At 40.8% G+C, this 12,281-nt stretch overlaps 1 protein-coding gene across 1 annotated transcript in view; it reads right to left on the reverse strand.

Moving 5' to 3' along the window:
• TPCN2 (two pore segment channel 2) overlaps nucleotides 1-9,711 on the reverse strand; it is a gene marked incomplete at both ends in the record, with an annotated part of 30,754 nt that extends 21,043 nt beyond the window's left edge. The window contains 7 exon segments of the mRNA XM_082485046.1: nucleotides 487-559; nucleotides 1,494-1,600; nucleotides 4,204-4,320; nucleotides 5,013-5,190; nucleotides 5,854-5,930; nucleotides 7,326-7,390; nucleotides 9,606-9,711. Coding sequence (XP_082341172.1) covers nucleotides 487-559; nucleotides 1,494-1,600; nucleotides 4,204-4,320; nucleotides 5,013-5,190; nucleotides 5,854-5,930; nucleotides 7,326-7,390; nucleotides 9,606-9,711 — 723 coding nt within the window.
• Nucleotides 9,712-12,281: the final 2,570 nt, after the last annotated feature.

Below are 12,281 nucleotides of genomic sequence, written 5' to 3' on the forward strand. Positions count from 1 at the left end.
GATAACGGCATCAACACCAGTAACATGCAAGACCATAAACAAAGAAAGATGTTGACCACATTTAATATGGAACTATCTAACTTCGCTCTGAGGGGCAGAGCTAGACTAATAAAATAATATGCCACAGCTTACAGCAAGAGTGAAAGATTTCAGTTGTGGAGCAGAAAGGAGTGTTATCACTTAAGAAGCAAAGCACAGTCCAGAAAAAAATCTTCACTAAAGGGATGAAGAGATTCTGACACTATTTTCAGGCCCTTCTAATGCACACTTACAGAAACAGCACTATACATGGATACTATGCACATATTAATCTCTCTAAACGGACTTTAAACTCATCCCAGTGAGTCTGACAAGGTAACACATAACCCTTTCAGGGGAAACAAGTTTCACAAGTTTGATTATAAAACTAGACTTGTAGCAGCTATGTGAGTAAAGAAAAGAAAACCCCACACCAGTATCTACCAAAGCATAAATATAATTGGTTACCTTTGTTCGAGCAAACAGCAGCATGGCAAACATGGTAAAGAGAGACAGATGAACAGCTAGTAGGAGAACAACGCTGTTGGAAAGAAAGCAAATCATATGAATTAATCCCAACTTTATCTTATTCTTAGTATCTTCCGCTAAAAATGCAAAAGGATGTCATATAAAGAAAACCAGGCGTATTTTTAAGAAGCTATATGGAGTTAAGAGAACATGATCTAAGTTTTGATTCAAACTAAGTCACACTTGTTCAGGACTCCTCAGCATAAGCTTAGACAGTTGCGAGATCAATGAGATTCTAACACTTGTTTTTCTGAAGTTAGGATCATCTTTATACTCTCTGATCAAAATACAACATCTTGGCTTGCATACACCTTTGATTCTCCTGGGACTTGTTAGTTAAAAAGTAACAGCAAGGGTTCCATAAGCAGTGCACATACACAACCCATGTCACAGGAAGGGATCTCTTTCAAAAAGCATCATGCTGTCTGGTTACAATCTGACCAGTGATGTTTCCAGTTCAACATTTCTAAGGAGAGTAAAATTTAACACATACATATTGATAAAACCATTCAGAAATTAAAAAGCTGAAGTAAAGCACTCTGAAGATGTATAGAAAGAGGTATGTTCTTGTGTGGCACTCATGACTGGAAGACAAGTACATGTCTGTCTACCCATACCTCTGAGAGGCTACCTTGGAGAAACATGACCTCTGCCCAGATGATGCTTCAATTCTTCCCTTACAAAAGGGCCATACACAACATATACAGAATTAAAAAAACCTACTCAACTAGCATTAGAAAAGCTAAACAGTCACATCACATGCATTCTCGAGAAGTTTTACAGACAAAAGGAATAAAAAAGAGTTAAGACAACCTCCATCCATTACTACCTGATCTCACAACCACTTAGCTAGACTGTCAAGAAGGAAGCTACGCAGATGTCACGCCAGAATACTGAGGGACATTACATGCTCGCTGTGAAAGGATGTTTTCTGTGCTATGACCTACCTTGCCATTTCAGGCAATGTGCTGTTGATACTTTTTAATGTTTTCTTCATCATAGAGGAATTCTGAAGCAGAAAGAAAGGACGAAGAATTCTTCTTATTCTCACATCCTGCAAAAACCAACGGATCAGATACTGCGTTCCCATAAGATTAGTGGCACAAATACTTTTTATACAAGCTTATCAAAAAACATAGATACACTTATCAACAAAGTCAACAGTGTAACATAAAAAGGCTGCACTCAGAAGCTAAATCTGTCCCACTGAAGGCACAAAACACGCAACAATTTTATGCTTATGAGTGCCTCATTAAAAGAATGAGAGATTGCTTTAAAAATGCACATTGACATTTCAACAGCTTCATCAGGCCAATAATTATATACAATCTAACTTTACTGCTCAGTAGACAGGTCAGGACATGGTATTTGCATATTTCCTGCCAAGGTCCATTTGAAGAAGAGAATTAATAGCAAGCTACTTTCAATAAAAACAAATACACATTTTCAAAATAAGTGCTTGATTTCAATTTTCAGCTTTTTTCTTTTTCCTTTTTACAAATAAAGGGCCTGCTTATTACTCAGCAATTTCTGCCTCTAACAAGAATCAAGCAGGTGATTGCCTTTGTTTTCCTTAACACACACTAAAGCAATTAAGCTGTGTGATTCTTGTATTCAAGATGCCTGCCAGCCTTCAAGTCACTCCTGTGACTTATCAGCTACTTCAAGTATTTCAGCATCCTGCATTTTAGGACCAGTCTTCCCAGGGCCACATATAACAGAAAAAACAACAACAAAAAGAAAACCCCAAACAAACAAAGAAACAAAAAAAAAACCCACACCAAAAAATCACTTCCTCACTATTTCCTTGTTCATACATCCCAGCAGTTAAATTCCTCCTTCTGCCACTGCTTTGTATGGGAGTTTCCTGTTCAAACTACTTGTCCGCTATCTCTCTGTCCTGGTTTGAGGTAAAACAGGACCAATTTTGTTCAGTAACTTCGCTTCTTAGCTAGGTCTCTTCTAACTACTGAAATTAACAGCATATTGTGCAGACAGCGTTCACTTTCCCAGAGTGATAAGACCAATTGTTTATAGCTGATGCCCAGGCATGGTATGCAGAGAGGCTCTTGCTTATACTTATTGCTATAACAGCCAAGGGCAGCCAACTTTGGTATTTGCCCCGTTGGAGGGTCGGAAGTGGAAAAGCATAGTGGGTCCCACCTGCAGGGAGGAGCAGCCAAGACAGGTGACCCAAAACTGACCAACTGGGTATTCCATCCCATCTGCCTCATACTCAGCGAGGGATCAGAGGGTCAGGTCTCTCTCTTTCTTCAACAGCCAACATCTGAGGAGGACTCTCTGCGTCTGCCTTTGATCCCGATCCTGAATCCACATCCGGAATCCAGTTCCCATACATCACTGAGTCCAGCCTGGGACTGCCCCAGTGCCAGCTAGTGACGTGACTGTCATCTCAGGAGCTTGATACAGTTTTGCATATATTTCATTATTTCTTTTTATTTTATTCTTAATATTTCATTAAAGTAGTTTAGTTCCTTCTAAACTCAAATGTCTCTTTTTCCCTCCTCTGCCTCTCTCTTTGAAGAGGGGTAGAGGGGAGCATCTGTCGGTCCCATCTGGGGTCCCCCAGGTCCCCAGTAGCCAATTCAGCTTAAACCACGACACACTCCTAAAGATTCTATGATCACTTCTTTCCAAGACACATTCCCATGTGTCCAAGACACAATCCTTCTTTTAGCTGCATTATATTTATTTGGCTTGAATATGAAAAGACGTACGCATTTTTCTTATAGTTAGATGCTTACAAGCTTAAGTGACATTTCTTTCAACATTGTAAGATCATCTCTTTGATACTACATCACATCCTGATCAGCAGTGACCAGTGATCAACTATGACCACTGAAGCCTGAACAACTATAAACAGTGGGTTACTAATAGTAGTAACTGCTTCCAACCTAATCCTAATACAGACAATAAGTGGAAATAGGTTTCAAACCTATCTGAAGGCAATAGATAATGGCTTTGACACAAGAATCAAAATTCAAGATTTTTGCCTCATTCACTTCCCAGCATTTTTACCATATTAGTATTTTCTTAATGATGATCATAAGTAAACAAAAACTAATTTCATACAGGTTTATGTCATGGCAGAGAAAACCAATTGGGAGATTGCTTTAGTACACAAGGAGGATACTTTTAGAGCCGTTTCACAAAACTGACACTCCTCTCAGGACACAATTGTTTTGAGCACAACACGGGCTCATCTTAGAAAGTGTTGTTACACTATACAGTTACTTTTTACTTATACATCATCACATAGACTCTGCCGTTGAATCAAGTTAAGAACACAATTCTCCAACTTTATGCAAAAATTAGTGCTATGCAACCAGAGTTCTCTCTAAATTGGTTGCCTGTTGACAGACTATAGCAATAAAGCTTTATTTAATTTTACCAATGACCTCACATTTTATATTAAGAATCAACCAGAATCCCTTGAGAAACTACATTACGTCACACGTGTTCTTTGTTTCAGTGTATTATCCAGCTACCAAAGACCAAACATGAATTATCTCACCCTCCTCCCTTAATTCTCCAATATACCACATACACCCCGCTGACTACCCCTTTGCAGGTTCTGCTCCTCTGCCACTCTCCCCAACTAAGTTACCGATTGTTTCTGCAGAAAGCAATTCTTACCTCTGTGCAGAAAAAACTCAGCGATACAATCCAATCGGTAAGGGAAACAGTTAATGTCAGTATATAAGCCATTAACCATTTATTTTTCCAAAATTCTTCCCATCCAACTAAGTAACTCTGGGGGCGAAAAAAAGAAAAAGCCAAAAACCAACTTATTTGAATAATAAATTCCAATACCCTAATAAGTCAGCAACAATTGTTTTCCAAATATTTGTAATTTTACATCAGTGCTCATAAAGAGCTCCCTGACACCCAAACAAAAACACCCTGATGAGAGAATTTTTCTGCAAGAACTAAATAAAGGTCAGTAAAGTGAGAGGTGCACAGAGGCCACGTGAGAGGAATCCTCTGAATGCAATAAAAATGTCCATTTAATAAGCATAAAAAGAGATTTTCCAGAAACAAGTATCCAAAGTTCAGTTTCTATTTTTATTTTGTTTAAATGAAGTGGCTTATATTTGATTATTATTCACCCCTATTTTTATAGCTTAATACAAGCAGCTACACTAAAATCATTGTATTCTCAAAACGTATTTCACTTATTCCACACAAACAGGAGTTCATCTTTCTTAGGTTATTAAAAAAGAAAGGCAATAAATTTTAACTCAGAAAATATGCACTCTTCAATGTCTCCTGAAAGTAAGGTTTTAGTATAGTAAAGCAATCTCATCATACAAATCCAAGATTTGAATTACAGTTCTAAGACATTTCTCAAAATATAAAATGGAGAAAAGCCACACTGACTATACCTACTGATCTGCCCAACACACCTACTATTTCATTCAATACCAGATGAACGTGATGCTCACCTTCACAGATACATCAACCATGAACACAAGAAAGCAAAGCAGCTCAATGCTTTCTGTTAGGCCACACGGAGGATTCCACGCAGGAAGGCGGTATCGTACATCTGACGTGATAGTAAGCGAAGAAGGCTTTTCAATAAAAGCCAAAGCCAGGATTATAGTAATGGTTAAGCTCAAAATCCTGTTTGGATAGAGGTGAAATTAAAAAAAAAAAAAAAAAAACCACAACCAAACACACACAAACAACAAAAGCAACCAATAAAAAACAAACAACCGCACAAAGAAACAAAAAGAAAAAACCACCAAAAAAACACCAAACCCACAAAACGAGTCAGAAGAATGACAAAATACTTACAGTAAAGCTATCTTCTTAGCAGTAAACCAAGCTTTATGATATCATATTTAAGACAAATAGTTAGACCACAAACAGCACTCGATTAGCATGCTGTTGCTTGCATTACAATAACATAACTGCTGACCACCAAATACCCCTATGTGGTGTTCTTTTGAAACTAAGATTACAAACGATCTTGCTACTATTTGACATGTTCAGAAATAGGTACTTGGAAAACTCTGTAAACAGTGCTGTAAATCATGCCAATAGTCCATTCATGCAACCGTCCTATGGCTGTTCCAAAGAGCCATCTACATTACCACACTTTCATAGATCTTGCTTTCCACTTCTATCGTGTTCACCTGTAATCAATCCACTTGCTTCCTATAGTAAGTTCTTATAAGGATAAAAGTACAAGTACCTAATTATTTAACACAAAACAAAGATGAATAGGATTTTTACAAAAGCTTACTCCTAAATGAAAAAGCAAAAAGAATACCAAGTTCTTACCACTGGGAAGTTCTTGAATAGTACCATCGATAAAGCCACAGGGATCTGGAGTCCACACGGTGATTTATAGATCGATACTGAAGGCAGAAAGCAAAAAGGATAATTTAAACACTACATTGTCTGTCTCAAAGTCAAAGATCAAGCCACAAAAATAAACCAAGTTCTAACCAAAGCAGCTCAAGTCTTGAGACAATTCAGGTTTCACAATAAGATAAATAAATTTTTTTTACAAGTTATTAATTATTAAAGTGTCAGGCACCAATGACCACACCAGTAGCCTACACGTGTGCAGTGGGAAAGATTTTACTGAAGTTTTCCTAATCTAAAGACCACACAGTCATTCAGATAACCAAACTGTGTGGCAGTCATCTGAAACAAACATTATCATCATTAAAAATAACAGCATCTGTAATAATTTGATGCCTATACTATCTACTGACCAAAATGGTCCACCCATTCAGTTTACTTTTCTAGCATTCGTTCCATTCATGGATCTCCTTTTGTCTTTTTCTTCCAAAAGACATAAGATTAAAACAATTTAATTCTGAATATAAGAGACCTCAATCTGTGTCTTCAAACAAAAGATGCTATAAAAGTTCAAGGAAGTACTCATGATTCTTCAGAACAGGCCTGGTTTTGCTGAATTCTCCTCAGCCCCTCCTCAACAGCTGCTTCTGGGCTGCTGTTCCTCTGCATCCGCTGAAAAGTATTCACTTCCAGAAAGGTATGTGCACCTTAAATATATCTGATCCCCAGAAATTTCCCAACCAAAAGCTACCTGAATGCAGCAAAAGAGATCAAGAATTGCCCTCCAGCATTCCCACTGCATGAGACGAGTAAGTGGGAGATAACAGGATGTGGGAATATGCAGTAACAGACAGTAAAGGAGAAACAAAGAGAGTGAAGACTTTCAAAGGCATCAAGTTCAGATGAAGCAAAAAAATCCCAGCTTCTCGCTTGAAGCTAGCCTTAAACCCTACCAGATCTTAAGCTATGCAAGTAGTCACATTTAGAGTCAAATTACAGGGTTTGCTTAGTTTCTCTGAGCAGTAAGGCCAATCTCTCAAACAAACAAACCAAAAAAAACACAACTAAACCACACTAAAAACCCCAACAACAAACCCACCACAAACCCAAAACCGAAAACCACCCCACAAACCAGCATGTCTTTTGACGATCTTTAAGAGAATCGTAGAATAGTTAGGGTTGGAAGCGACCTTTAAAGGTCACCTAGTCCACATCCCCAAAGACTACACTATCTATTTCATTGTGTGGAAAAACATGTTTCCCCTAGGCAGAAGTTCACTGAAAACTTGCATACCACAGGAATTTGGAACTCTGATTTCGCTTTGTAAATCAAGACTATGTTATGTGGAGGTTGTCTGAACACATAAAAAATTTAAAAGCTAGCAGAATGTGTGACAAATATCCAGCATGGGAAGCAGAATAGCTAACAAACAAGTTCAATTTACCTGTATTGCATCTTCAATAAATACTATGGCTTGGTTTATATAAAGGTCATTATCAGCTCCAGCACCTATAAAGTTAAAAGGAAACAAGAATCAGTTGCTGTATTTTGGATAAAGCCTACAGCTTGCACATGAGTTAACAGAAGCTCCACAACCATGGTTCCCATGATAAAGGGCACTGCACACACACTAAAAGTAAAGAGACAGCTCCTGCCACGTTTGCTCCATCACCAGCACCATGCATTAAATTAAATAAATAATAATCTCAAACACATCATGCATCTTTCTGTATTTTGTGAACAGGTTCTGACATTTAGCTTAAGTAGCTAGATTACACTAGTAGCTAAATAACTATCTAAATAGGACTAAATACTACCTAAATAGAACTAGAATATTTCAATACAGAGACAAGTCCTAAGTAACATTCATTGTAATGGAGCTTCAAATTATTCTTTGACAAAGTGTTCAGTCAAGTGTTGCTGGAAAAATCAGACACTAGTATTCTAGGCATTTGTACTTTTGTTTAATAAAGGAACTGAGGTTCAGATTGATCTCATTCTCTCCAAAACCAACAGAAATCTCCAGTCAGATGAGAACAGAATTAAGTCCTTTTTTAATTTGTCCTACTATTACCATATCAAACAGATCAGAGTTCAAGACGGAAAGGGGTTAAAGCATACAAAGTGAAACAAAATACCACCAAATTAGTTACTATGCAAGATTTCAACCCCATTACTAAGAAGTCCGTAGGAAGACATATACATAAAGAATAAAGAGCAATCACTTGCATTCCCTTGAATTACGACCTTTGAGTAACTAATCAAGCAATTAAGCCAACAAGAGACAGGCAAAAGGCAGTTAAGGCCAAAATGAGGAAGAAAAAAAAAAAAAGAAAGGGGGGGGAGGAGAAGAAAAAAAAAAAAGCTGACAGGGGCTAGAGATACAAAAAATACATGCTATAGTGTAACCTTCCCACAGAGGGGAAGAGGCCCAAGGAGCACTTTATACCATCTCCTCCCAAGAGACGGCAAATCCAGCACGGGATACAATGAGACTCAGTCAGCGCCAGGGCTAGCACAACTTTCTCCAGGCTCCAAGAAACGCCAGAAGCACCACTGATCTGAGTGCCGAACGATTTTATGTTCCACGTGATTCAGCGGCATCAATTTTCTACAAAGACTGCAAACAGTTTTTAAATGTCACCGTTTATCTGAGCATAAGCAACAACACAGTTTTGTACTGATTCTGATATGAACCATGAAAGACTGCACATAAACAGGAGACGAGCTAGGCTCATGCAATAAAGATCTTATCTTTTTCAAGACATGACACACCAGCGAGACATAAACAAAGTTGTTTAAAGGAACAGTATTAGTTAAAAGGATAGCAAAGCCAGCAAAAGCTTTAGATTCTTGGAGCAAAAGCCTAGTGTTAATCCCAACTATTTTGAAAGGGCAGAATCTAAGTAACTCCTCTTAATTCAACGCTAAAACAGGGAAATTACCAATAAGTGTTTACGCTTTAGCAATTTTGGGTTTGGGCTTTTTTAAAAAGCATAACAACACACGCATTTTCCACGCACGCCACTGAGGATACCCAATATTTTCTGGAACTCTTAGTCACAGCAAGTGACCCTTAGTCACAAGCGATGACTGAGGCATTGCCCGGTTTGGGCGTGCGGGACCTACCTCAGACCCCACCGCACTTCTGACACCGAACAAACAAACAGCCAACAAAAGGAGAAGGTTCACGTAAGTGATGTGATACCCTGAAAATAGAGAACCTGAGGTCTCCCAAGGAGCCTTGCTGAGAGGGGAATTGAGAAGTCCGACCTCGAATATTCAACGAGTTAGAGGGTAAAAAAAAAAAAAAAACCAAAAAAGTCATCACCTTAAAAAGATAGAGAAATTAAAACAGAAAATAAGCCAAGGCTCAGGCTGAAGCAGCGCAAGGTTTGCGCCCAAGGTCAGCGACAGCGGCTCAGTGCCTTCAACCAGGCGCGGCGGCCGCCGCCGGTCCCTCACAGCCACCTCAGGCGGAGCTGCCGGGAGCAGCCGCCACCGAAGCGCCGGCACAGAGCCCCGCCGAGCCCCGGCCACTCGGCAGGCCGGGGGGAGTCCCCCTCCGGTGCCCGGCGCGCTCCCGGGAGAGAGCTCTGAGGAAAAGAGGAGAGCGCCGCCGCCCGCCTCACCGCCCCAGGCAGCGGCTGCCTCAGCGCCGCCCGGCCGGGCTTGCGGGCGGGGGAAGGGGCGCCGCCGCCACCTCCCGCCCCACCGCACTCACCGTCCTCAGCGGCAGAGCGGGCACCGGCCCGCCAGAACGCCCGCCCCGTTCGCCAGCTCCGCGGGGGCAACAGCGGCTCCGCCTCAGCACCGGCCGCCGCCTCCATCGGCAGCGACCACCGCGCTCCCTCCCTGCCGCCGCCGGGATGGGACGGGGCCGACGGGGCGGGGCGGGAGGGCTGCGCCCGCCCGGGGGCGGCCCCGCCCGCTGCACGTGACCGGCGGCCGGGGGAGGGCGGGAACAGGGCTCCTCCCGCCGCCTCAGGCGGGTTTACCGCCGGGAGCCGTGGCGGGTCACGGCGCTGCCCCCTGACAGACTCGTCCTTCTGGCAGCCCGCAGGGTCACCGCCTCAGAAACCGGTGATTTGTGAGCAGCCGGGGCTTGGGGAAAAGACGTGACAGTAAGTCTCTGGTAAAAAGTGTCGGTTCTTCACCCAAACTGAGGAGAGCAGATGGCAGACGTTGTATACGGTAAAAAAATTTAAAAAATTAGAAATAAATGAAAGTTTCAGCTTTTTTTACCTCACGGCAGCCGTAAACTCGGTGTCCCGGGCTGAAGGTGCCTCTGAGCCAGCCCCTGCCTCAGCCGGCGTCGGGTTTAGGATTTATTGAGAAAATAATAGCGAGGGTAGAAATTACTGCATCCTGCTTGTCTTCACGTTCTTAATAATCATTTGCATCCCTAGCGGCAGAAAGTATTTAATTTGTATTTAGTCACCCAGGCATCCCAGAAGCAACTGCGAGTTTAGCTTAATGCTGTTTTGGCTGCTAAAAGATGCTTCGCTGCTGCTACTCTGCCCCTTTCCTCACGGTCCCCTTCATACACACTTTCACTGTTCAATTTCATAAAGTTGCAATTTCAAAAGGGTAGATGTCAGGATAATTTGATAACTATATACCATTTTCTGCCTCATATTGGGAGCAATGGCAGCATAACAATAAACCCAAAAGTCTATCAATCCACCACTGTGGCATTCCAGCCTGTAGACCTATCCTATACTGTTATTTAGCAACGGGGTAGTTTTTGCCTTCAGCTGCATGGCTGATGGGTCAAAAAAATCCCTCTTTCACCCTGACTTATTCAGAAGTCAGTGTAAGATCCAGCCTTTTTGGGGAGCTTAAGATAAAAAGGAAAACTCCATGACATGACCTTTACCTGTAACAGTCATCACTAGTAAAAAGTGAACGTCAGCAGCTACACGTTACAGTTATTTCCCATTCTCAGTAGACAGCAAAGCACTGATCAACAATAACTCCAATTGTATAACAGTTGAACGAGAGGCATTGGATGGAACAGGAACAGTGAAAATTTCAGGATAGTAAAAGGAAAGTAGAGGTAGGCTGGTACAATCTGTATTCAGCACTCGCACGTAAGAAATAAAATGCAATTTGCACACATGCTGTGTGTGCCATTGCTAAGAAACATGAGTGTCTTTTTACTACGTGCCTGAAGTATTCAGGGTAACCACAGTAACAGTAAGCACATGTAAACATTGTATTTTTTTTTCTATTATTTTTTATGTCAACGAAAGCAAGTGTTTCCTTCTCCTTTCCTCTTCTGTGATTGTCAGGAAAGAGAATCAATAACTTCAGGAAGGAAAAAAAAAGAAGAAAGAAGCCTTCAAATAAACAACAGATTCCTGAACTTCTGTTCAAAATTAATCCACTCCCTCTGGCTGGAATGGGAAATGGAAGGGCGTAACGGATGGGAAAGGAAGGCGAATCTCAGCTGGGGTTTTCTGTCAGACGAAGATAAACATTCTTAGTACCAGCAATATCCACTAAGGTAAGTTAGCTACTTATTTAAATGAATAACATATAATAAATCCATCAAGAACAATGCAGCATCTTTAACTCCACATGAATCTATTCTGTCTTTCTGGATTGTGAGAAACAAATGTGGAGAACATGCCCTTTAACAGACATTTTCTATTAGCACAATGTATGACCATTTTAACAAAAGTCTTGCTTTGTCTAAGCTCCCCCACTGTCGCATTTATAGCATTATTTGCCCAGAACTTCAGAAATGCATTTCTAGTTTCCCCTATTAGAAGTGCACCTTTCAAATAAATTTTAAAAAAAGCAATGGAAATAGCCAAACATTAAATGAACAAGCAGAAAAGGGACTCAAGTGAAGGAACAAGCTGATCCTTGTACATTTTTTATTGTTCCACAGTACTGGACACACTTAAAAGATCAGTGAAATCATGAAGTTAAAATAGCTTTTTGCAAACAGTAGGTGGAAGGTGGGTAACACACTAATTGAGCTCAAAGACAGCTGGCTTTATACTTCATTCTGCAATATTCACTCAATTTCCAGATGTTTTACACCCAGCAAGCTTGATTCCAATAGTACAGGGATTATGTGGGAAAGTCCAACCACTCACTGATGGCACGGTCAGTGGTAACAGATCACACAGCTCCTGGACAAGCAGCATCAGAGCACACAGGAATAAAAACAGTGGCACAGACACCAAACTTGTGTCCTCTCTATTCAAAATACTATGCACCAGAAGACACTTCTTATTTCAGGTACACCAAGTTACCCTTACGCATCAAAAATGCCAGGAGGGAAAAGACACCATGCCAACTTTATTCGAAATCCTTAAAATACATCTGAGGATCTTGGAGAGCAATAACAATTAAACAATCCCTGAACATCCTGATGAAGTAGGTA

The sequence above is a fragment of the Vanellus vanellus genome (assembly GCF_965231255.1).
Source record: "Vanellus vanellus genome assembly, chromosome: 6".
NCBI classification, from domain to species: Eukaryota; Metazoa; Chordata; class Aves; order Charadriiformes; family Charadriidae; genus Vanellus; species Vanellus vanellus.